We start from the raw sequence: 27,683 nt of genomic DNA, 5'->3' as shown, positions 1-27,683 counted from the left end.
GTAGAGCCACCAGAGGAGGTGGTCAACGTCCAGGAAGGTGGCTGCGTTGAGGAGGACCAGGTAAAGCAGATGGTAGAGAAGATGTTGAGGTTAAGAAGGAATGAGGATAGAGTGTCTTGACTCTTGAGTCCATATCATGAAGATTTCATCAACCGACCTGAACCAGACCCAGGGTTTGAGGTTTTGGGAAGCTAGTAACATTTCCTCTAGATGACCCATAAACAGGTTGGGACACAAGGATGCCATGCAGGTGCCCATGGCTGTGCCATGGATTTGTTTGTATGCCTTCCCTTTAAAGGAGAAGTAATTGTATGTTATGACAAAGTTAGCAATGTGTATGAGGAATGAGATGGTGGATTTTGAGTATGTAGGACATTGGGAAAAGCAGTATTCAACAGCGGCAAGACAAGGGGCATGAGGGATGCTGGTGTATAGGGAAGTGCCATCAACATCACGAGTAGGTAAAGGAGATGGGATGTTGGAGAGTCGGTGAAGGAAGTGATTAATATCTATGACGTGGGAGGCTAGATTTTGGACAATTGGTTGGAAGTGTTGGTCAATGAGAGCCAAAATTGTTTGGTGAGGGAGCAGCAACCATCTATATTGAGGCATCCAGGACTGTTGGGTTTGTGGATTTTGGGGAGCATGTACAAGGTCAGTGTGCAGGGTGAGGAGCCATATGGATCCAGGGCAGATGTTCTGGGAAGGGCCTAAGGTTTTGAGCAGTGATTGGAGGTTATGTTGCACTTCTGAGATAAAATCATTCCGGCACAGTTTATGGGTAGAGGGCTCAGGTAAGTGACAGAGGCCTTCCACCAGGTAGTCACTGTGATTCATAATGACAGTGATGGAATCTTTGTCTGCAAGTTGGATGAATAACTCAGGATTTATTTTGAGATTCAGTATGGCTGTCCTTTCTTCTCCTGAAAGTTTGGTGTTCTTAGGAAGGGACCCGGGGAGGTATGGTCAAGAAAAGTTGGAGGTAAGGAGTTCCATAACTGCCCAAAATCTGGCCTCCTATATCAAAACTAACAACCACCTTCCTTCACCGAATTGCCACCAACCCCATCCCCATACCTAGTACATCCCTAATCACTGTTAATGCCACTTCCCTACACACCAACATCCCCCATGTACATGAACTTGCCATTACTGAACATTACTTCTCCTAATGTCCTTCAGACCCCAAACCCATTACCTCATTTCTCCTGCATCACAGCCATGGGCATTACATCACAGCCATGGGCACTAGTGTGGCACACTCCTGTGCCAACCTGTTTATGGACCACTTAGAGGAAACATTCCTAGCCTTCCAAAACTTGAAATCCCTGGACTGGTTCAGGATGACTGATGATATCTATACGATATGAACTCAGGACCAAGACATTCTATCCTCATTCCTGCATAACTTCAACACCTTCTTTCCCACCCACATAGCTTGATCCTCCTCAACCCAGCATGCCACCTTCCTTTCCATTGATCTCCTCCTCTCTGACAACTCTATCCACTTCTCTGTCCACACTAAACCCACCAACAACAAAACAGCACCTGAATTTGGAGAGCTGCCATCTCTTCCGCACAAAAAAATCACTCCCACACAGTCTGGCCGTCTGGGGACAGCATATCTGCAATGATAAGAGCCCCCTTCCCCAGTAAGCTGAAGTGCTCACCAAGACCCTCACAGACAGACACTACCCCTAAATCTAGTCTGCTAAGATTTCTCATGCCCTTTTCCCACACACAACCCTTAACCTCCCATCTCCTGTAAGAACCATGTGCAAAGAGTGGTCCCTTAATCAGCGAATACCACCTTGGACTGAGATAACTGAACATCCTTCAGCAAGGCTTTGATTACCTATGATGATGCCCTGAAATGTGGGAGATCCTACCCAAGATCCTTTCTGCCCCTCCTAAAGTGGTGTTCTGTCACCCACCCAACCTACACAACATCCTAGTTCATCCCTATGCTACTCCCAATCCCAAACCCCTTACCACAGGCATCTTATCCCTGTGGAAGTCATGCCCAGTCCACCCACCAGCACTCCTTATTCCAGTCCTGTCACAGGATTATCCTTCCCCATCAGAACCCGGACCACCTGTGAAAGCAGCTCAGCTGCAATCAGCTGTTCCTATTGGCATTACACAACCAATCAGCCGTCAACCAGGGTGAATTGCCACCGCCAAAGTGTGATCAAGACCATGGCAGACCACCCTGAGGCACAACGTGCTGCTGAACATAACATGTTTGATTTCAATCGCTGTTTCAAAACCCAGGCTATCTGGATTTTCCACTTCGTCATCAGCTTTTTTGACCTGTGCAGATTCTCTGCTCCCAAAATTAACTCAGCCTCAATCTGCAATAGTCAATTGTTCACATACCATCCACCCCACCCCCACCCTCTGTCCTATCACCTCCTCCCTATTCGTGTCTCCTCACCCCCTTTGTCTTCCACCCTCTGCCGAACACACCTGCCCACCTTCCCTACCCCTGCTGCTGTCCTATCCCCCCCCCCCCCCCCCCCAACTTCCCTATCCCACAGCCTTCTGACTCTGTGCAGTCTTGTCATGCCTTCATCTAGTCCCTGCATACTACACTACACAGTGCTCTTCTCTCCCTGCTATCCCTCCCTGTTTTCTGCCCTACTCCATACTGCCACTCAATTGCATCCTAGTGTGAACTGCCAGAGATGGTGATCACATGTGCATAAAGTGTGAATGCGTGCGTTTGTGTGTGTTTGTGTGTGTGTGTGTGTGTGTGTGTGTGTGTGTGTGTGTGTGAGAGAGAGAGAGAGAGAGAGAGAGAGAGAGAGAGAGAGAGTCAGTGTGTGTCCTTACCTAAGGAAGGCTTTGGCTGAAAGCTAAATGTGTAACAAACAGTCTTTTCGTTGTGGATGTCTACAACTCAATATGTCATCTTTACGATGAGTAGAAATCTAATCTTTTTTCCTAATATTGCTGATATTCCAAACTGGATTTACCCTCTGAATATTTGATTTAGATATCTCATACCCTCCAACAGCTGCAGCCCCTAATTACTTGTACAATACATTAAAAGCACACTTTATCTCTTACAGGCACAATAAATCCTTAAATTGGATCTTTTGTTACGGTGAAAAGCACCATAAAAACTAAATTTGGAACTTACTTTACAAAAAGCTTGGCCAGTTTTAAAATACTGTAATTTTGATAACAATATTTAGGTTGATATTAATAGTATTTCATATCTCTACTTCAGAAAGTCAGAATAAGCCCATCATCACATTGTAAGGAAACTTTGGATACAAGTTTTCAGGTAATTTCTGTATTTGATATTACAATGACAAAAATGCAGGCAATAAAAGAGACAGCGATAAATCGTGAAGAAAACTGGACTGTTATATCTTCTACCCCAGCTATCTGTAGGATGCAGTATGAGATTGATTATAGGCCACAGAATATTTAATTTGTATAAGATTACAGTGGAATAAGGAAGTGACAATGGCTTGGTAGATCAGTGGGCAACAACCTGAAAATATATCATACAACGGTTCCAAATTCAATTTGTCGTTTGTTAAGGACATTTTACGGCACCTAGGAGTTTCTCTCTGACAATGCTCTGGGTCTGTGAAGCATGCAATGCTGCAAAATGGTGCAAGTTTCCTTGTAACTGACAGGCAGAGTCATTTCTTACAGAGGAGAAAGTTAGAGCATACTGCCCTTTATGGAACAACACATAACACGGGACTGATGTTCAAATCAACCTTCAGGCTGATGACTGCCTCAATCTCTAAAATCCATTAGCCCTGCCAATTATTGCAATTTTTCTGTTCCTGAAGGCACACTCTTAAATGAAACAAATGTGAAGCAATTACTTGCAATGAAAACACAAATAGCCTGCTACAGCTAGCAGTTACTTAATATATTTGATGACTTATTTTATAGCACTGTGTAAGACAGCAATTTTACATGTAGGTTTGTCATTTTTGAAGAAGCTTGCCAAGTATTTAGTACAGCATATGAAACAACCACCATGACACAAAATTATCATTTACAGATATAAGTGCAAACTAGAAACAGTATATATATGAACTGTAAATAAGACATTACCTGTAAAGGCCCATGTTATACAGCCACAGCTGCTGAAACTTCACAAAATCCTCTGGGTTATCCCGAGAACGCTCCATCTGCTCTTGACAATACTGACTATCTGCAAGAAGACGTGACAGCTCAACAGCATATTTTAATTGTACCGTGCTTACTGTTTGTATAACTAGATCATATTCATCACTGAATACATTAATATTGTTGTCATCGTCATCATCATCTTCAGCACCAACATTATCACCATCTACATTATGTAAATCATCTAGATTTGTAGTATTACAGGCATCATCACCGCCCTGCTGAAGTTCATTATCTGGGTTGTCATTTCCATCTCCTTTCAACCATTCTATGAAAAGTTCATCACTGACTGACTGTTTATCTATAAATGATGCAAGTTGTTTTTCAGTAAGTCCCATTTCCTTCAATGAAGAAATACTGACTACCCCCCAGTTGTCAGACATTTTGTCTAGATCTCGTTGCAGAGAATGAATGTGATTGATGACATCTTGCATTTGTCTAAACATCTCCCTGGTATGTGATGTAGATGCTCTCACTCCACGAGATCGTCTAACTTCTTTCAGATTATATGGCTCTAGAGCTTTTGACTGTGATTGACCACCAATTCGAATTATTTTTGTTGTATATTGTAAAGTTCCTTCCAGGACTTGATCCAGGGCATGGTTAGTATAGCATACTACAAGAATAGGTCTATGGTTACTGTTCCATACGTTTTGGTTGTAGAGAAAAGTTTCCATTATCTTCAACCCAAGGAAAGTTTTGCCTGTTCCTGGAGGTCCTTGTATTATTACAAACTCTTTTGTCAAAGCAGATCTGAATGACTTATATTGTGAAATGTCCAAGTTCAGATCATCTTCTGTGGGCCAAGCATTCATTTCAGTAACTGGAACTCCAAAATCATCAATGTTGTATATTACTGAAACTGGATTTGCAAGTATATACAGGGGCAGACCCACTTCTGTAATCCCATCAACAATATAAGGCTTCATTGGAAATTCTGTGAATGGCATGGTCTGCAATGCATTTAATACCTGCCTGTATGGTTCAAAGTAAACTTCACTTTCCGCTACTGTAAAAGTTCGATCAAATATATTGGTATCTATTTCGTCAGAAAGTTCCACCACAACACAACCCTTCTCAAGCTGTTTCTTATCCCTGTCCAATACTGTACCAAAAAAGAAGGTTCCAAAATTGTCTTGTGTAAAACACAACAAAGAACCAAACATAAAACGTTTGGAATGTTCCCACTGAATGTTTTTCAGCTTCCTCTTAGTATCAAAATTTAATAACACACCCACTTTTTCTTTAACAGTTACAGTGTTTAAAAATTGAGCATCATGATACATTCGCACATTGTCAATCCTCTTAAATTTTTTCTTGCCTTGGAGACAATGTTCCATATATTGCGATATACCCTCACGTAAAGGACCCACAAAGTCTTCCCGCAACAAGCGGAACTGGACATCTAGATAATGTTCCACATCAATATATGCCCCCTTGATGATGCTAGGTCGCAAAAATGGTTTGTTAGCAAAATCTTCAGCAGTTGGGAATATACTGTAGTGTCTAAAATTATCAGGGGGCTGCAAATATTGGAGTTGCTCCATTTTGCTACTTTCTTTTATTGAATTACGTTCGTATTCTTCCCTCTTACTTTTTAGCTGGGCACTGAGGTCTTCAAGCTGCTTCTTAACATCATCACAGTTAATGTTCTGGTATCTCTGAGCTCCTTCTATAGACAGTTCTGTCATAATAAACAGATTATTAAATTTTTCACATGCAGTTTGCGGGAGCACATTAATAACTGTTTTATAAAATATTAGAAGATTTTCTAAGAATGGTAATATTTTCGATTTTCTTGATTGATGTTCAGTTGGGATTTTGTTGATTTGCCTTTCAAGCTGGTTTAAAAAGTGTGGCTGGCACGCTGCAATCAAAACAGTTGTTTTGTTGTGTTGAAAACCAACAACACAGACTTTCTCTGCAAGGATTCTTAATGTAAGATGTATTAAATCAGGGAACATTTCCTTTTTTAACATTTCATCAAACCCTGTTTTAGAGCTTGCTAATTTTACAACAACGTCCACAGGATCTTTATCAATAAGATTTTCTAGAAACTTATACCCAGTCCCTTTAATCGAGGTAGAAGATTTTTGCCTGTCTTCCACCTGTGATTTGTCCCTCACAAACCTAGAAGTAGTTTCGTAACTTTGATCTGCATGGGCACCCATTTTGTATCTTCCCCTCGCTGCGACTGATTTGTCATTGGAATGTTGTACACTGGCTTCACAATCAGCTCTTGTTGAATTAGTGAGCCGATCACGTGAACTCCATCGAACATTTCCTCTTTCATTGCTGTCATGTGAGAAAAAATGACTAGAATTTCCAGGGTGTTTCGAACGGGCAGCAAAATGTTGTGGGACACCAACATTCTTATGTTTTGAAGGTAACCTGTGCGAAACACTTATGTCAACATTACTGCCTGTTTTCTTATTATTTCCTTGTTTTTCAGTTCTTGTAGTAGAAGACAGACTGGATGAAAAAGGACTTTGTGTGTCTTGCTCTTCTTGCCTTCTGCCATTGAGTTCAAATTTCTTTCGTGGGACAGACTGATGACGTCTGCGCTCTGTTCTTGTTCTGCTTTCCATATTGGCAGCATCAAGCACAGAAAACAACTTATCTGACAAACTTTCTGCCATATCTGCACCAAATTGTCCTGCAACAAATTCAATAAAATACAATTAAAACATTGTATTCTCAAAAAGTCTATTTACTTACTACATTCTAGCAGAAATTTTCATGTATAATGTTCAACAGAATATAATTTGGAGTTTCCTATAAGGAATTTGTCAAATGAAAATGAGACAGATGGAAAAAAAACCCGCACACCAAGGGTTCTGTACAAACTTAATTATGTGTACAGGGAGCAATAACTTCAAACAATGTAAACCCCAGGTAAGAACATAAACAATGTAGGAAAAGACAAGATTGCTACTTACTGTAACAAAGACATGTTAAGATCCAGACAGGCACAATTAAAAGACACTTACATAAAGCTTTCAACCACAGCCTTCATCAGTAAGAGAGAGAGAGAGAGAGACATACAACATTCATACACAACTCATGCACACATGACCGCAAACTCCACCTGTGCACGAGGTGTGCTTGTTTGTGTGTATCTCTCATTAACTGAGGAAGGCTGTGGCCGAAAGCTTTATGTAAGTTTCTTTTAATTGTGTCTGTCTGTAATGTAACACGATAATAATAATTTCATGTTGCATAGCGGCCTGGTGCAACACTTTCTATTGGACACCATTTTGGTGACTTACGTGTCCTTAAAATATCCCAGTTACCCAACTGGGGATAGGGGGCCTACAGTTTAAAGTGGAATCTAAACCGCATGTTTCTGATGACTCCTCATATCATTAAGAGGTCAAGGTTAGGTTAAACTGAAGAATCCATGATCTGACCAAAATTCGAATCTGCGATCTGTTGGTTTCCAGCTATCTTCGTGGACAGTAAGTGGTGGGGTTTTAAATATGCTTTCATTAGGTTTCATAAAACTTTGACAAAGTATTTGACAAGTAATTATTATTATATGTTTTAACTTGATTTAACTACGCTTTATAAATTTTGTAAAGTTACTTTCCTACTTTATAAATTATCATTACTGTGGCACGGGTGAGCGGTTGGAAAATTTTACTACTAACGGAAATATAAAAGTGGGTAGTTGGTAGAAAAGGTTGACTTCCCATGATGTAGATGAATAACAGTGTCATGGACCATGAGATGCACTTTTTCTGCTGCATACATCTGTGAAATCACTCTAAGGATGCTAAGGAAATCTGAGCAGATGGGGAAATTATTCCATCACGTCTTATTGGTATCAATGTCTTTTGGAACACATACAATTATGTATTGAATACAATGAATTCGTATGGTAGGCGAACACTACAATGATGGTCAGAGAAATGACTGACAGCTCAAGATAGTCCCCCATTTAGACTAGACAGTATACACTGGAATGAAATAGTGGCATTTGTCTTCAAAAATGACTCATATCTACACTACAAGTGCTATTTACAAGATGTAAAGAATCAATATTTTTCAGACCAGTTTCAAAAGGACTGCTCTTCATACAAATTCCAATGGATCTCATTGCTCATAATTCATTGTTAAAAACCATTCCAGGGTGCACAAGCAGCATTATAGGGAACGTGACATGTGATTGGAGTAGGAACTGGGTATTTCACTTGTTACACCCCGAGGAATTGTGCGGTTCCCCAGACCAGTGCAGAGACTGTGAATGTGGCTTGTCCTAAATAACACCTTGGTCAACCTAAATCAGTCACTAACTTTCTTTAAGTAAGACAGCCCAGCTTACAGATACACAGTAGAACCATAATAAAGCCGGGATTTTTCACAGTTGCTAAAAATTAGAGGAGAGATGTTCTGTACACTCCTGACAACTTACGGCTTCCACATTTTAGAATACTGTTCAGATTGGCAGGCAAAGGTTTCAGGCCCCTCTAGTATGGCAACTAATCCTGATTTCCAAGAAATATAAGCCCCAGGAAGGAATGGATAGTGTCTTGAAAAAAGAGGTTATAAGATGAAAATTAATGTAGTCAAATTAAATTAGGTGATGCTGATGGAATTAGATTACGAAATGAGACACAAAAAGTACTAGATGAGTACTGTGGATTTAGACATGAAATTAACTGTCAAACGCAGAAATAGAGAGGATCTAAATCTTAGATTGGCAACAGAAAAAAAGAGAAATATTTCAACATCAAATATAAATTTCAGTGTTAGGAATCTTTTCTGAAAATATTTGTTGGGAACATGCGTGGGTTCCACGATGCCTTACACAGTGTAATTGCTTGTTTACTCACACCAGTGATGTTAAGGAAGGAGAGGCACACAGCAATCAGTCACAATCCCATTAGTTTTTGTAACTCTTGCATATCTAGATTTTGGCTACATCTCCAGTGCTTTTGAGTTACATCCAACAAAATCACAGCAGTATAATCTTATTGGTGTACAAGCAGAAGGAGACTGATTGCTGTGTGCCTCTCCTTCCTACAGTCTACAGTCACTGTGCAGAACAGTTCCTTATGGAATCAAAGTTGGTTCGGTGATGTTAGTTTCTGTAGTAATCACAGAGTAGAAGTCAGCGGTTGTGGTTGAAAGTCAATGATTGTGTCTACTGCAGTCTCGATAATAGCCGTAATTACAATGACTAGTCATACAGTATATTATTATTATGAGAGGATGTAGAGGAGAACTGTGTGAAATACTATATGAGTGAATATTACGACAACATTCACATCTACCACATCAGTCATGTTTTGAATGTACTGTTGAATATATACGAGCAATCAGAGTGCTGTGTGACAATTCATTTCCATTTTTCTCCTGTACCAAAATGAAATGATCGTGTGGCATTTGTGACTAGGAGACCAGGTCTAAGGATTGTTCAGACATCTGGTGCATTACAACAACATAAACACACAGTAACTGAGCACAGAAAACTCAGACACAGCATGGAATTGAACCAAGGGCTTCAGGATCTTCAGAAAGCGACACAAGCCACTAGACCACAAGCTGTGGACTGTGTTACAATGAACTATCATTAGGTTTGTAGAATGACGTGACAACTGTCACTTATTTGTCTTGAAAATTCTACTGTGGGACCAAAACTCATACCAATATTAACATGCAGCTCTATAATAGCACTGTAATGTCTCCCTTTCTGAACCAATCACCTTCTTCCACAATTTAGGAGAAGACAGATTGTTACTTACTGTAAAGAAGACAAATCAAGTTGCAGAAAGGCACAATTAAATGACACTTACATAAAGCTTTTGGCCACAGCCTTCATCAGTAAAAGAGAAACACACACAAACTATTCACACACACACAAGCATGCCTCATGCACACACGACTGCCAGCTCCAGCATTTTGGGCTGGAATGCAATTATCACTGGGATGTAAGCAGCAATCTGGAGGGGGCAGGGAAGGGGAGGGGAGGGATGTAGTGTACAGGTGGGGGAGGGAGACAAATGCTGTCTGGTGGTGAGTGCAGGGACTAGACTTCCAACAGGTGCAGTGTCAGGATGTTGTAGGCAGGGGGAGGGGGGGGGGGGGAGGGGTAAGGAGTAAAAAAGGAGAGGACTGGGGAAAGATGGATGGAGGCATTGGCAGAGGGTTGCAAATAAACAGGGATTGGTCCTCACAGAACTGGTACTGCAAAAACACATCTCCATGGCATTCTAGAACCATCTCTGCTGCCTCTGCAATCTGTACTCAATACATCAAATCTCTGCAATTAAATACCTTGCTCTCCAGCACCTGGAGGAGCATTCCAGACACCACCTCCATAAGTTATCCAAATTGCTGATATCTTACTGCCACCTTGGAGCCCCACTATCCAACCCCAATTGTACCCCCAGTGTTCCTCCTTGACCACCCCTCATAGCAGCTAAACCCTGCCAAGCTGATCTTTTCAACTTGCCACATCCCCCAAAACTCCCTACCAACTCACCACCAAATCCAGAGCCCAAACATTCCTGTGACACTGTTGTTAGCCTGTCCACCGAAATGCTCAGCTCCACAGAAGTTTCAGTCAAAACAAATCCTGATCAAATTGTCCATGTGCAGGTTCCACCACTGTTGCTATGAATCATGCAGTGTCTACCTGGTAGAAGGCCATCAACAATTATCTGAACCCTCCATCTATAAACTCTGCCAGAGTGATCCCACGTGAGACATCCAACACAAACTCCAATCCCTGCTTAAATCCTTAGGCCCTTCCCAGAACATCTCCCCTGAATCCATTTCCCTCCTCACCTCTATGACACGTTGCATGTCCACCTTCTACATGTTCCCTAAAATCCACAAACCCAACAATCCTGGATGCACCATTGTATCTGGTTATTATGCCCCCACTGAAGGAATTTGTGGCCTCACTGACCAACGCCTTCAACCTACTGCCTGCATGTCTAGCTTCCCACATCAAACACACCAACCACTTCCTTCACTGACTCTCCACCATCCCCACACCTTTACCTCCTGGATCCGTACTTGTCACTGTTGACTCAAAATCCCTATACACCAATATTGTGCCTGCCCATAGTCTTACTGCTACTGAACACTGCCTTTCCCAACAACCTTGACACTTAAAACCCACTACATCATTCCTTGTACACCTCACTAACTTTGTCCTAACCCAGAGCTACTCATTTGGAGGAAAGGAATGTAAACAAATCTGTGACACAACCACGGGCATCTGCATTACACCCCTGTATGACAACCTTTTCATGGGCTGCCATCTAGAGACTCCCTTGCTTCCCAAAACACAAAACCCCTGGTCTGGTTCAGGTTAATTGATGATATCTTCATAATCTGGACTCAGGGCCAAGACACCTGACACCCTATCTTCGTTCCTTCACAACCTGAACACTTTCCCTCCCATACGCTTCAACTGGTCATCCTCAACCCAGCATGCCACTTTCCTTGATGTTGACCTCCTCCTCTCTGATGGCTCCATATGCATCTCTTTCCACATTAAACCCACCAACCACCAACAGAATCTGCATTTTGTCAATTGTCATTCTTTTCAGACCAAAAAATCCCTCCCATACAGCCTGGCCACCCTCGGGCAGTGCATCTGTAGTGACAGAAACTCCTTTGCTCAGTATGCTGTGGGCCTCGTCAAGACCTTCATAGATAGGCACTACCCCCAGACTGAGTCCGCAAACAGATCTCCCACGCAATTTCCCCTCACACCCCCAATCCTCCCACAACCTGCAAGAACCAGACACAAAGGAGTGTCCCCTTCATCACCCTGTACCACCATGGACTGGAACAACTGAACCACATCCTTCGTCAGGGCTCTGAATACCTATAATCACGCCCTGAAATGTGGGACATCAATCTCAACCCCGGTGCAAAACCTGCCTAATCCACTCACCCAGCACTTCCTATTCCAGTCCTGTCACAGGTTTATTCTGCCCCAACAGGAGCCGGACCATCTGAGAAAGCAGCAGCCATGTTATTTACCAACTCTGCTGCTATTATTTCACAGCTTTTTATATTGGTATGACTACTAACCATTTGCCTACCAGGATGAATGACCACCGCTATACTCTGGCCAAGAGGAAAGTCGACCACCCTATGGCACAACATGCAGCTGAACATAACACACTTTATTTCAATGGCTGCTTCACTATCCAAGCTATCTGGATCCTTAACTTCACCACCAGCTTTTCTGAACAGCGCAGATGGGAGTTATCCTTACAACACATTCTCCGGTCCTATAATTATCCCAGCCTCAGCCTACGGTAACATACTTCCCCACACCCTTCATCTATCAGTTTCCACCCCCTCTGTCATGTCATCTCCATCCCATTCTCATCCCCCACCCTGTTTATTTGCAGCCCTCTACCAAAGCATCTGCCCATCTTTCCCCATCCCTCCCCTTTTTCCCCACCTCTCTGCCCTACAACCTTCTGACACTACACCTTGGCAGTCTAATCCCTGCACTCTACACCACACAGCATATATCTCTCTCCCCACTTGCACGTTACATCTGTTTCCCTTCCTTGCCCCCTCCAGACTGTAGCATGCATGCCACGTGATAGTTGCATTCCAGCCCAAGATGCTGGAGCTGGTGGTTGTGTGTGCGTGAGGTGTGCTTGCTTGTGTGTGTGAATGGTGTGTCTCTTTTACTGATATAGGTTGTGGTCAAAAGCTTTACGCAAGTGTCTTAATTGTGCCTCTCTGCAACCTGACACGTCTTCTTTACGGTACATAGCAATCTGTCTTTTCGTACACTGCTGACATTCCTACATGGAGTTCTCATTGTTTGATCATCTTCATCCATTAGCCAAGGTCATGAACTAACTTTAGGCTTCTTTCTTTATTTTAATTAACAATCCCAGAAATTCTAGCAGGGAGTGTTAAAAATGTAACCTTACATGGAAGTGAAATATGGATAATAAACAGCTAAGACAACAGGAGAATAACTTCTTCTGAAATGTGATACTACAGAAGAATGCTAAAGATTAGATGGGTAAATCATATAACTAATGAAGAGGTACTGAATCAAATAATGGAATTAAGAACTTTATGGCAAAACTTAAGTAATGTGGGGGATATGTTGACATTACACATCCTAAGGCATTAAGCAATAATTAATTTGGTAATGGAACAAAGTGGAAGTGGGTCAGTGTGGGAAAAATTGCTGTGGGAGTCCAAGCCTTGAATATAACAAGCAGGTTCAAATGGATATAAGTTGCAGTGGTTATACTGAGATGTAGAGACAAGCAAAGAACACACTAGCACAGAAAGATTTTTCAAACTACTCTAAACAAAATGAAGCCCGAGGACCCAACAATCTTTAAAATTTAAAATTCTATCCATCCTTGTAATTCTGAGTGGTGAAAAACACAACATGAAAGACAATTAAAAATATCACACAGATTTTTCAGTAGAAAATCTAAAACCAGTATTAACTGCCCATATCTCAGATCTCTGATTAGTTAAACACAAAATCTGTTTGACTGCTGGATAGCTGGAAGAAGAATAGAAATTTAAGACGCTGTCCATAAATAAACACTCCACTTGGCTCCTTCCCGTGAATGCAATTGCTATAAAACAGAATCCATAGTAAAGCTGGACGTTGTACCAAAAAGTTGATCTGGAATATTAAGCCTTCAGGTGGTACTGTTGGCCTTCTCAGGACCAAAAAAAAATACTTGTTAGGGGGTGCCTGCTCAAGTAAACATGGAGTTTATCTGCCTCTGCACAATCAGGTTGTCAATGATAATGTGTTTTTCACTGTTGTGGTCTTCAGTCCAAAGAATGGTTTGATGTAGCTATCCACATTACTCTATCCTGTGGAAGCTGCCTCAGCTCTCAATAACTACTGCAACCTACAGCCTTTTGATCTTCTAAGAGTTCTCAAAATATAATTCATTATTTATATAATATATAAATATATTTGTACAACCCATATCTTGAATGATTTATATATGTTCCACCAGATAAGAAGGAACTACTAAAAATCATTCAAGACACGAAAACCAACAAAGCAGCAGGTGAAGATGGAACTGTCACAAATTTGAGGAACCAATGGCTAACGGAAATCCACTGTAGTGTTAAATGAATCATGCAAAATGTGCAACTGACAGAAGAAATTCCAGAGGAATGGAAGTGCACACTGATTCATCCTTTACATAAAATAGGATCTAAAACTGATTTCAACCACTGCAGATGAATACCACTGTTACCATGCTGCATACAAGATCCTTTCCAAACTGCTACTTAGCAGGCTAAAGAAATATCTAGACAACAAGGCTGGGGAGACATCATGGTAGATTTTGAAAGAGAAGGTCATGTGTGGAACAAATCCTGATTCTTAAGCTCATAATCCAAGACAGTAGCAGGATGTATGCCTTATGAAGCTGTGTATGTGAACGCAAAAAAAGCATAAAACTCTATTGTCAGACAATCTCTGTTTCAAACACTGGAACATCCTGTCATTAGTACGTTACTTCTGATGACATTTTCTCCACATGTCCTCTTACAAACTTCTTAGAACATTGCAACAGAACTCTTCATTTACAGTGTGACCAGAAGGAACAAATTCTGGCATGAACAATGCCGCCAATATAAAGGAAACTGGTCAACAGACTTATTGTTTCAAGCTTAATTTGGCCAAGGGGAGGACTCCTTCACTGAAACAATTGCTGCTTAGTTTCAGGGTCAAAGTCATAAAGCCATCTATCATCATTGGTGACCACCTTGAAAGAAAGTTTGGATCACCTGGAAGCATATGTTTAAATTCCCTGTTTACTTTTACATGTGGTTCCTTCTGGTATCCTTGACGCAGATGTGGTGCTAACTGCACCACAATCCTTCTCATGTTTAATTCTTATGATAGGATATATTCACATGTTCCGTAACTTACTCCCAAGATGTTGCAGAGGTCTCTGATGGTCTGTCTGTAATCTTACATAATCAGATCCTTCACTTTCTATTTTCTTCTGTTAATACTACTTGACACCCTATAAGAACAGTTGTCATAAATAGCTGATGTTCGTCTATTTTGGAAATGCTTGGTCAGTCATAAGACTGTATCTGACAAACAGTCTTCTCTACTAAAGCTTTCCCAAATTAAAAAAAAAAAAAATAAAAAACACTTTATACAGACATGCAGCTCTTATTGTAAAATCACAAACTTGCAAGAACACGATAATGAAAATTTCTCACCAACATCTAACCAAACTACTCTGTTCACAGTCACAAGGCACGTATGGGGAGACACCTAGCGGTATTTGCTGGTATTTCAGTTTCCTCACACAAATTTGCAAACAGAATTCAAAACTTAGGAACATTTTTTAAACAAACTTTCATTCATGAAGCCACACAATTACTGACTTTTTACATTCCAAGGGTACATTTACGCTGTGACCTCACTGCTTGCGCATCACCAGCAGCTCACTGAGGCTTTTAAACTGCAGTGTTGCTGATTGATCCATTGCTCACTCTGATCCCCACAAGGTGAAGATACCAAACTGGTTTTTGTTTCAAGCAGTGAACAATGGAAACCATCCTGGAGTGTGAGCTGTCACTGGTTGCTTCAAGGTCATACCAATCTTGACTTTGATATTTTGACTGCTGCTTGTTACACTGTTTCTTGGGCACCATAAGCTGTGTTGATGTGAACTTTGGAAATAATCTCAAGTGTGAAAATTATAGCTGATGATGGTACACAATTTTTTTCAGCTGGATCTGAACACAAAGCTAAGTCCAGAGGCATGACAGCTATAGTACACAAAGTATATGTAGATAAAAATATTGTTTCAGAGTGAGTTCTACTTGGTCTACAACGAAAATTTCATAAACAATATGCAGTGTGGAGATTTTGCATTAAGGAGGTGCACTCCATCCTCTTTTTTTCCTTCCTTGCCAACTGCTACATTTTTGTCATGAAGGAATCACTGCCACAGCCATCAAACAATATACAGAACATATTTTTTGCTGTTTGCCACTGAAAGTAATGTATTCAACTAGCAATGTGGCCAGGTGCAGGATAAATGCTCTTAAGATCCAGACAAGGTAGTGAGGTGATAATCGCTGGGGTCTAAGTCTGGGCTGTATGGGGGATGGGGCGTAACAGTCCACCCAAGTTTCTTCAAAAGCTCCTGTGTTTGTCAAGCGAGGTGGGGTCGAGCGTTGTCGTGAAGAAGCACTACTCCCTCCTTCAGTCATCCTCTCTGGGGATTTTGGATTGCTCGCCGGAGTTTGGTCAATGTTTCACAATATCTTTCCGAGTTTATTGTTGTCCCAGGTTGCATGATCCCAAAACACAGTCAGCATAACCTTTCCTGCTGATTGTGTTAGTTAGAATTTCTTTGGTAGTGGTGAACCGGAGTGAAGCCACTGACGAGATTGTTGTTTTGTTTCGGGGGTCTAATGAAACACCCATGTTTCATCTCCCATGATGATAAGAGTACAACAACTTCTCTTTGTTGTCTTCCCCCTCACACTGTTGAAGAAACTTGTGAGCACAGTCAAGGCATTGCTCCTTGTGTCCATCAGTCAGCATCTGGTGGACCCAGCGAGCACACACCTTGCAATAACCCAACGTTTCTGGTAAAGTTCTTTGAATTGTGCCATAGGAAGCTTCAGGAATGCGTTCAACAAGTTCACGGACAGTGACTATCCGATCTTTGAGCAGCCCACTGTTGATCTCCTGGACAATCGCATCCGTAACGGGCCGTCTTCCACTCCGTTCTTCATCGTGAACTTTTGTGCGACCCTCAGCAAAAGCCCTGCACCATTCGCAGACATGCTGAACGGACATGCACTCTTAACCATAAACCTCAGTCAGATGCCGATGAATCTTCAACGGGTGGTAACTTCCTTGTGTGGGGAAACCGGACTACTGCTTGAACCACGCACTTGGCGAGAGCGGCGATCAACACTTTCATCTCTGACGGCTGCCAAGCCAACACTGAGTGACGTAGCAAATCGCGGATGGGTGGGCTGGAGAGTGGAGGAACTACTGCGCACAGCACTATTGTCAGATTCAGCCTAGCACCTTCCCTAGAGGCTGTAGCTTATTGGGAACCTTACTTTTGGTACAGCTCTTGTACAACAGGGTAAATTAAGTTGGGTCTAACTCCCTACCAAGAAGTGAAAAGCCACCAGCTAACAAGTCTGCAAACAGTTGATTTACGGAGTTCACAAATTCCTGCTCTTCTTGCTGTCTTCTAGAATACAACAGCATTTTGCTCTTATGATAAGAAAGGTAGTGAGGTTTGTTTTCTAGAATACAACAGCGTCTAACTCTTATGATATGAAAGGTTTACAACTGACTGACTGCACTTGATGAAGTTAAACTGCCGTAGCAAGTGGCAAGAGCGGACTCTAGGAGGTAACAGAGAAGAGGGACAAGCCCTATGCTCATGATCAAAGGAATCATCAAAGAAGTAGGCATAGGAGGGGTGGCCGCATATGGAAGACAAATGGCATACATACCTGCTGAGGAGAAAGTCATGGCAGTAGGATGGTGGTAGTTCAGCAGCTTCAGCATATAGACTCAACCGGGCTGGTGTAAAAGGTGCTCATGGCCAAATGGATGCCACGATGGTGGATAGTATTGAGACAGTGTACAGAGGGATGGGCGTGCAGATGCATAAAAAGCACTCATAGTCGAGTTTCGAACGGACAATGGACCAGTACAAATGAAGGGGAGTGGTTCGATTGGCACCCCAGGAAGTACCATTGAGAACACATAGGAAATTGAGGGACCGCGTACAGTGGGCTGCCAGGTAAGAGACATGGGAGGACCAAGAGAGTTTCTATCGAGCATGAGCCCCAGAAATTTCGTAGTTTCAACGAATGCAAGGGCAACAGGCCCAAGATGTGGAGGTGGTGGGAGAAACCATTTGTGCCACCAGCAGTTTTGTCAGGGGAAAAGCAAAAGCCATTGTCAATTCCCCAGGAGTAAAGATGATCAAAAAAGCACTGAAGACGCCGCTCAGTGAGACAGGTCTGTGGAGAACTGCATTAGATGGCAAAATCGTCTACAAAAAGAGAGCCGAAGATGCCTGGTGGGAGACAGGTCGTTATAGGGGTAATGGTGATAGCAAAGAGGATAACACTCAGGACTGAAGCCTGAGGCACACCATTTTCCTGGATAAAGGTGTGCAACAAGGCACAACTCACACGCACTTTGAAAACTCGGTATTGTAAAAATGCCCAAAGAAAACAGGGCAGTTTCCCACGGAAGCCCCACGTGTAAAGAGTAGGGAGGATACCAGTTCTCTGGCAGGTGTCGCAAGCCTTCTCCAAATTGAAAAACACGGCCAAAGTCTGGGATTAGCACACTCGAAGTCCCCACTGTGCATTCATTAGTAAATGTCGAGACTCGAGCCACCACACCAGCCAGGCATGAATCATATGTTCCATCACCTTGCAAATGCAGCTAGTAAGGGAGATGGGACAGTAGCTAGAAGGATGGTTTTTGTCCATACTGGGCTTAGGTATGGGTATGATGATGGCTTCACGCCTGTGTCTAGGAAATGTGCCCTCTGCCCAGATGCAACTGTACATGTTAAGCAGAAAGTGCTTGCCCGTAAGAGAAAGGTGCTGCAACATCAGAATGTTGATGGCAACTGGCCCTGGGGTTGAGGATCAGGATGAACTGAGACCATGATCTAGCTCCCTCATAGTAAAGACTGCATTGCAGCACTCACAATTCGGAGAAGAGAAGGGCATAGCCTGAGCCGCCTCCACTCGTTTCCAATGGAGGAAGGCAGGGTGATAGAGAGAAGAGCTCGAAACTTCCGCAAAATGATGGCCCAAGGTTTTGGAGGTAGCAATAGGGTCCACAATAACATTGCTACTGTCATGCTGGAAATTAGGAAATGGATCTTGTACCCAGAGAGCCGTCGGAGGTGGGCCCACATGACAAAGGAAGGGGTGGAACTGTTAAAAGAACTAGTGAATGAAATCCAGCTAGCTCTTTTGCTATCGTGAAGAATGCAACGACGCTTTGCACACATCTGTTTATAATGAATGCAGTTGCCAGAATAGGGTGGCGGTTAAAACTGTAGAGAGCATGTCTACGTGCGCAAATTGTGCCGTGGCATGTCTCAGTCTACCAAGGGACTGTGACATGACGTGGTAGAGAGGAAGTGCGGGGGCTGGAATTTTCTGCTGCAGTAAGGATAATGTTTTTGAGATATTCGACCTAGGCATCACAACTGGGGAAATCTTGTTCTTCGAAGGTCGCCAGGGAGGAGTAAAGCTGCCAGTCAGCTCTAAGAAGCTGCCATTTACGCATGCACGCGAATGGGGTATGGGTCAGCAAACAGATAGCACATGGGGAAATGGTTGCTCAAGTAGGTGTCAGAAAGAACGGACCACTCAAGACTATGGGCAAGCTGGTCAGTGCAGAGGGATAGGTCCAAATGGGAATAGGTGTGCTAGGAGTCGGAGAGGAAAGTGTGTGCCTCAGTGTTAAGGCAGAAGAGGTTAAGGGGGTTAAGAAGGTCCTGGGAGAACCCCAAAGGGGATGACGTGCATTAAAGTCATCGAGGAGCAAAAATTGGGAAGGCAGCTGCCCAATAAGTTGAAGGAAGTCTGCCCTGGTGACAGCGAATGATGGAGGAACATATATATAGTACAGAGGGAAAAAGTCAGGTGGGGAAGGAAAAGGCGAAATGCCACAGCTTGAAGATTGGTAGTTGGCAAGATGGGTTGACTATGAATGTCATCCTGTACGAGCAGCATGATGCCCCCATCAGAGGGAATGCCGACCTTAAGGGGAAGGTCAAAACGAATCAGTAAGAAATGTGAAAGCTCAAAGCAGTCATGAGGGTGCAATTTTGTTTCCTGAAGGTAGAGTACACGGGGACACTGCGACACTAGAAGCAGCCGTAAATCCTCTTTGTGCAACCGAAGGCCGCAAACATTCCATTGGAGGAGAGTCATGATGAAGAGACATGGAGGTGTCACATCAGCGGCTGCCGGTTGACGGCTGGGGAAGAGGTGCTACTACAGAGCACTGAAGAAGGAGGATCCTGCTCCATGGGGTCCACAGAAGCATCAGCTTGCTTGTGCGGTCGGTATGTGGAGTCCAACGCCGAAAAACAGTTGTTGGTGCGCACCGGCAACACGGAGGCTGGCCGGGCGAAGGTATCACTTGCTGACACCATCAAAGAGGACCCTCAGGGTGGCGAAGGAATAGACCATTTGCCTTTCCTCAGAGCCTTTCCGGGTAGATGAAGAATCTGGTATTGTTTGGCTGGAGGGATGGAGCAAGTCTTCACATGAATACTCGTTCTGTCCTTTCCGGCCTACCGGTTGTGGAGCTGGTGGTTTCACCCTCTTGAGGCGAGAGTCTGACGACTTGTTGCACAGTTGGATGGGGGATGGCGATGCTACCTTGACACTGCGAGATTTCACGACCTCAGAGCTGAATTGCAGGTTGCATGTCTGTGTGGCCATGTCCTTCACGGAGTGAGGAGTAACAACAACAGAACTATAAATACCAGACGGGAGAACACAGGGTTTGCGACTAGCCAGTAATTTGGGAGCTACTGGATAAGGCACCTTTACCTTTACCAGGACCTCTTGAACAGCCTGCTCATCAAAACACACTGGACAATCCTGAGAGCAGGCGGCATGGCCGCCATTGCAGTTGAGACAGCGGGAAGAAGGAGGTGGACAATCGCCCTCGTGCGTATCCCTAATACAGATGACACATTTGGCTGGGTGTCGACAAGATGTTCTAGTGTGGTTAAAATGATGACACTGGTAGTAGTGCATCAGGTTCGGAATGTATGGCCAGACAGTGATAATTTTATAGCCTGCTTTGAGCTCGGACGGAAGCACCACTCTATTGAAAGTGAGAAAGAGAGTGCGGGTAGGCACTAAGGAGGAAACCACCTTTTTCATTACATGATGAACAGCAATGACACCCTGATCAGAGAGGTAAGATTGTATTTCAGCCTCGGTTAGACCGTCGAGCAGCCTGGTGTAAATTACACCACGGGAAAAATTCAAAGTTCTGTGGGCTTCAACATGAACAGGGTAAGCATGGAGAGGGGATGCAGCAAGCAGTTGCTGTGATTGAGAATCAGAAGTGGTCTCCAAAAGCAAAGTGCCATTCCGTAAACGAGAGCATGATTTCAGAGGGCCAGCAATTGCATCTACACCTTTCTGAATAATAAACGGATTTATCGTAGCGAAGGACTGACCATCTTCAGTATGTGAGACCACAAGGAACTATAGTGCAGTGGGAAGGGTCTTTGAATCATTAGCCTTGTTGTGTTTACATTTTGTAGATGTTGAATGGGAAGATGATCGACTCATAGCGAGGAAATCCCCCATGATTGCCAGTGCCTTCAATGGTGCGCTCCTTCCAACTGGGGGCCCCTTCACCTCAGGTCACACCTCTCGAACACTTGACGGAGGGACCAATCGGCAATTTGGGAAGGTTATAGCTCAGGCACTCACCCCTCCTTGGGCCTGGCCTGTACCAGGGGGTACATGCGAACCGTACCTGTTGACTCGGTGCTGGGAATTACGCGTTACCCAGTCACCTGTTACCCAGTCACGTGTACCAGCCTTCAATAGCGCACAGGGAGGAAGAAGGAAAAAAAAGAGGATCCTCAAACGCAGAAGTGGAGGAACGAGAGGAGAAGGGAAACAAAGAAAGGAAAAGGGAGAGAAAAACAAAGGTGAGACTGTTCGCACATCACCATCAGAACGCAGAACATTCCCAAGAATACCCCAAGACATGTTCCCCAAGGGAGGGGAAAAACAATAGCAAGAGGATAGACATGTTGCATGGAAGGGAAAAATGCTGCAAAGGTTGGGGCCCCGTCGTAGCCAAGCACAAACACCCACCAAAGAGCGGCGAGCACCCCCGGAGGAGGGGGGCCCATGTGGGAGAGATAAAAAGGGAATATACAGTAATTCTATGCCTCAAGTACATTGCAATGCAAACGCTTGTAGGTTAATCTTTTGAGTGAGAAGTAAGGAATGGATACCGAAGATGGTTACTCCTTAATCAGTACACTCCCCACTTACGTCATCTTTTCTGTGGACCTCGAAAGGAAGGCATCAGATAATTTAAGGTGTGTTTTTGCAAATAAATGACTTCTTTGCAATTCATACTTAAGTGCTTGGCCGAGGATTTGACAAACCATCTTCAAATTATTTCTATACCGTTCCACTCTCAGAAAGCACGCAATAAAAAGAACACTTCGATATTTCCCTGTGAGCTCAACTTCTCTTATTTTACTACAATGATCATTTCTACCTACATAGGTGGGCATCAATAAACTATTTTTGCATTTGGAGGAGAAAGCTGGTGATTGCAATTCTGTGAAAAGCTCTCACCGCAACACAAAACACCTTTCTTTTAATGACTGCCACCAAAATTCGCATATTATATCAGTGACTCTTCCCCTGTTTACACACTAATAAAAAACGAGCTGCCCTTCTCTGAACTTTTTCAAAGTGCTCCATCAATCCCGTCTAGTAAGGATCCCATATATACATTAATATTTAAAAAAAAAAAAAAAAGACAGGCAAGTGTCGTGTGGGCAGTCTCTTTAGTAGAACCGTTGCATCTTCTCAGTGTTCCGCCAATAAAACATTGTCTTTGGTTCGCTTCTCCTTCAACATATCCTACTTGATGTTTCTCATTTAAGTTGTTAGTAATTGTATTCCTGTATTTAGTTGAATTGACAACCTTTAGATTTATCTGATTTATCATGTAACCAAAAATTAACAGATTTCACCTTTCGTGCACACACTTTTTATTACTTCAAGTCAGTAGTCTAAATCATTTTGCAATTGGTTTTGATCTTCTGATGACTTTCGAAGATAGTAAATGACAGCAGCATCTGTGAACGGTCTAGGAGGGATGTCCTGATTGTCTCTTAAACTGTTTATGTAGATTAGGAACAGCAGAGATCCTAAACCACTTCCTTGGGAAATACCAGGCATCGCTACAGTTTTACTCCTTGACTTTCCATCATTTACTAAGAACTGTGACCTTTCTGACAGGAAATCACGAATTCAGTCGCACAACGGGAATGGTACTCTATTTGATTAGAAGATACTTGCGAGTAATGGTATTAAAAGCCTTCCTGTAAACATGGGACATCTTCCGTAAGTTTCTCTCCTGTCTCTTAATAATCACCACATTCTTAGACATGCTATATGTCCTGGTATTTATTGGCATTCTTTTGTAAGATCTCACTGGGCTACATAAAGCCTGTTTTGGTCGAGTACATGTTACTGCTCTCAGACAGTTCACCCATCTTGTATGGACTGTTTTTATATTTTGTGTGTGAATTTTGGCAAGGTTTCAACACAAGCAACTAGGGATATTTAAGTATACATTGAGAGAGCTCAACTTACCTGGGTAGGCATTATAAAACACTCGTGCAACAGATTTCTCATCCCAGAAGTTGGTTGCACACACATCCACTTTCCCAACCAAGTGATCTGCCCTTCCTTTTAAACCTTTCCCATCCTCCCTGATGAAGAAACTATTAGTCCCAAAAGTTAGGTAGTCTCTCTCTTTAATTTTTATAAACATCCATTGGCTATACTGCACATTTCACCTTGATTTAAGTTCTGGAAAGCATTTCTGCCCTCAATTTTCTAGTTTTCTCAATTGAATTTTCCTTAGTGAGTGAGACACACCACATTCCACACTGAAGCATTCATGGAGCCCGGGGTTACAGAGGACTTGCGGCACTCACCAGCCCACCACATTGCAAGGCTTCACCAACTTGTACTCGCCTTTGAAGATTTAGGTTTCTTTGATGTTACTATTTGGCATACTTTGGAGGCACGTTTGGTTTATTAAATGCCTTGGATATGACACGGATTAATCCTTAACAATTCCTATCAAAAATAAACATTTTGTAAGCAAGTGTCAAAACATTCTAACTTAGGCGAATCATCTTGTTTTTCGGTTATTTTTGTGAGAAAGTTAACATGAGTATAGGAAAGATTGCTACAATAACTGTGTTAATTATACACTCAATCTCTGGTAGGCTTCTCCAGCAGAATGATAAAATTACATTAAAAAAGGAGAGAATCGAATAATTCACATTTTCATCAACTGAATTATGTCTTAGATGGGTCCACATTAGTCCTGCCCAGAAGAAATAACGTTTTCCACACAATGTGTTTCAAATAACACTCAGAAGAATATTTGAAGCACATCTAACTTACATGAAATCACTGATCTTAGGAACAAATAACAATCTGGTCCCAGTCATCCAGGTATTCAATGACTTATTTTTTACTTGAAATTAAAAACAAAATTCTGCCAAATAGGAAAACTAGAATGAGGAAGATGAACGTATTGAAACTGAGTATTCTCAAGCTGTGTATCACTACACACTATAAAGTAATGTTATGAAGCATATTCTAGTGCGCACATCCAGCTTACATTGTAACTATGCCCATTCCCATGTGTTGTTTGTTTTTACAGTAATGTGTTCCTTGCAAGTCCTCCGTGACAAGCCAACAACATGACTTGACCAATGGAAACGTTACGAATGACAAATGCACAACACAACAGCTGTCTCGAGTAAAATGTTGCATTAATTACCCAAGAAGTGGAAGTTCTTATGTATTATCAACATGTATAATTTTTCACAGAAATCTAGACAAGTAATTGTATCCATATAACACTTGAGTCTAATTTTCAATAAAAAGAAGTCACAAAGTTGTTATTTATTCACAGGCCAGTGTATACTCTGCCACTTTATGAACTGGATAAAGCGTCTATGTTTGTTTTATATAAAGTGTAGCAATGGATTGCTGCTTTCATATCCCATCTAGTCAGTGCAAAATCCAACTTTTCCATAAGTGAGGCTAGCAGTGTACCTGTGCGTTTAAAATATGGTGTAATCTGATTAAGCTGTCATTGTCCCTTAAATGTCACAAAAATTCACTGAACTATTTGATGGTTTCAGGTTTGCAGCAAAGAGTTTTCCTGGTAATACAATTTAAGTCGTCTGAGTGAGACCATGTAAAAATCTACAGGAAGCTGAGCCACTATGCTGAACATATATTGTTGTAGGTGTGACACTGATCATTACACTATTTTTAACTAGTGGAGTAAGCCACATCTACACTGCAAAATCTGCTTAGAATTGTGCACTTATGAGAAGCAAATTTTGTGATACTGACGTAATATTTGTTATTAGAAGTTTTTTTTTATTACTTTAGCAGCTGTTCACTTGTTTTGTAACATTTGGAACTCCAGGTAGGCATATTGACAATGTAGGAGGAAAAGGTTGCTACTTACTGTAAAGAAGACACATCAAGTTGCAGACAGGCACAATTAAAAGACACTCACATATAGCTTTCAGCCACAGTCTTTGTCAAAAAACTGCCAACTTCAGCATCTCCGGCCAGAATGTAACATTTGTACAAGGGCAAATTTTTTTTTGCCCCTCGCCCCTCCCAAAATTTGACTGCTTATTGAAGAAGCTACGCAAGTGGCACAAAGTGGACATGTGCTGTAGGCTACTGTGCAACTCTTGCACTACACACACCACCACTGCCAGCCTCAAGGCATCAGTCTGCGTTGCACTACAGCCACATAAACTTGGCTGCCGTCATTGTTGCTCCCATCAAGTGTGAATTACAAAGCGTAATTCAGTTTCTGCAAGCACAAGGGAATAGTGCAGCAGAAATTCATCAGAGAATTAGCCGAGTGATGGTGATAACTTTATGACTGATGGTGTTCTGTGTGAATGGTGCCGAAAGTTTAAAGATGGCCAAAATTATGTGCATGATGAAGGAGACCAAGAATGCACGTTTGTCGTTAAAGCTGACCTTGTTGAATGAGTTGAAAGAGTGGTTAGAGAAAATTGTAGGTTCACTATAACTGCTTTGTCTATGGAAATTCCGGAAGTTTCAAGATCTGTCGTACACTCTATCGTTACTGAACATTTAGGCTAAAAAAAACTTTGTGCTAGTTGGGTTCCAAAAATGTTGATGGATTCCCACAAAAGTCACCGAATGGTGTCAGCTTTGAATTTCCTTGACCATTGTCACAATGAAGGAGAGAAATTTTTGAAATCAATTGCTACAGGAGATGAAACTTGAATCCAATACAACACACCGGTTGGTTGGCTGGTTTAAAAGAGGGGGGAAAGGGACCAAACTAAGAGGTCATCAGTCTCTCATTCTTAATAAAAAAAATGCCACAAGCGTGAAAATAAAATAGACGAGACATATAACACAAAACGGAAAGAAAGGAAAGACCACAAGAACGAACAAAAGGCAACGAGTACTAAAAGGAACAAAAAGAGGACAAGAGGACAACAGAGAGGCGTAAGAAACAGTTAGAAGAGAGTAAAACAAGGAAGCAGATTACAATGGCTGGTTGACTGCAAAAATGGAAAGGAAACGCCAGCCACTCTGCAACACATTACAATCTTCACCTTAAAAGCACTAGGGTGGAGGACACAGACGGACAACGAACAGGCGCTAAAGCTCAGATTGAATGATAAAACCCATTCTCACGGATGAAATTTAAAACCAAATCAGCCGATGAGGTATTGTTTGCTAAAATCAATGCTTATGAGTCCGGCAACCGAAGATGAAGTTGCACGGCAGCCAAAGAAGGCCATAGCAGAAGAATATGGGCCACTGTCAACAGAGTGCCACACCGACACTGAGGTGGGTCTTCACGGTGCAGGAGGTAGCCATGGGTCGCCCATGCACGGTCAATGCGGAGCCTGCAGAAAACCACAGAGTCCCTGCAAGACGCCCTCATTGAGGACTTCCACACGTTCATGGTCCCCTTAATGGCTCACAGTTTGTTGTGCACACATAGATTTTGCCATTTTGTCTCCCAAAGCTGAAAAACCTTGCAGTTGAATAATGAACGCAGGTCAGTTGCGGGAATGCCATCTCCAGAAGTGGTTTCCGTGTAGCCTGTTTGGTCAGCCTGTCAGCAAGTTCATTTCCTGGGATTCCGACGTGACCAGGGGTCCAGACGAACAACACGGAATGACTGGACCGTTCAAGGGCACAGATGGACTCCTGGACAGACGCTACCAAAGGACGACGAGGGTAGAGCTGGTCCATAGTTTTCATGGCCACCAGCTCTGAAGTGAATAGACTGCAGTCCTCGAGTAGGGAATGCTGTTCAATATGGCCACCGTGCACTTAGGCAAAGCCAATGCGACCATCAGCCATCGAGCCATTGGTATAAACCACTTCAGAGACCCGGAACGCGTCAAGAATTGAGAGGAAGTGACAGCGGAGAGCCGTAGGGTTAATGGAGTCCTTAGAGCCATGCGAAAGGTCCAGATGAAGCTGCAGCCGAGGCGTACACCATGGAGGCGTACGTGAACGGATCCCAAGTAGAGGTGGTAAAGGGAAGGACTCCAGTTTGGAGAGAAGGGACCGCACGTGAACAGCTAATTGTTAGCCCAGACCTGGGCCACCGATGCGGAAGATGGACTGCCGTGGGCGGGAAAAGGAGACAGTAATTCGGATGCTCAGAGGGA

At 42.7% G+C, this 27,683-nt stretch overlaps 1 protein-coding gene across 2 annotated transcripts in view; it reads right to left on the bottom strand.

The window, feature by feature from the left end:
- LOC126161612 (NFX1-type zinc finger-containing protein 1-like) overlaps positions 1–27,683 on the bottom strand; it is a 251,498-nt gene that overhangs the window by 188,730 nt on the left and 35,085 nt on the right. For both annotated transcript variants that reach the window (XM_049917566.1, XM_049917567.1), the window contains one exon: positions 4,087–6,817. In XM_049917566.1, the coding sequence (XP_049773523.1) occupies positions 4,087–6,800 (2,714 nt within the window). In that variant the 5' untranslated portion in view covers positions 6,801–6,817. The remainder of the gene's footprint in view (positions 1–4,086; positions 6,818–27,683) is intronic.

Source organism: Schistocerca cancellata, chromosome 2 (genome assembly GCF_023864275.1).
Source record: "Schistocerca cancellata isolate TAMUIC-IGC-003103 chromosome 2, iqSchCanc2.1, whole genome shotgun sequence".
Classification (NCBI taxonomy): domain Eukaryota; kingdom Metazoa; phylum Arthropoda; class Insecta; order Orthoptera; family Acrididae; genus Schistocerca; species Schistocerca cancellata.
The sequence above is the reverse complement of the archived record's forward strand: the minus strand, read 5'-3'. Positions and strand labels throughout refer to the sequence as shown.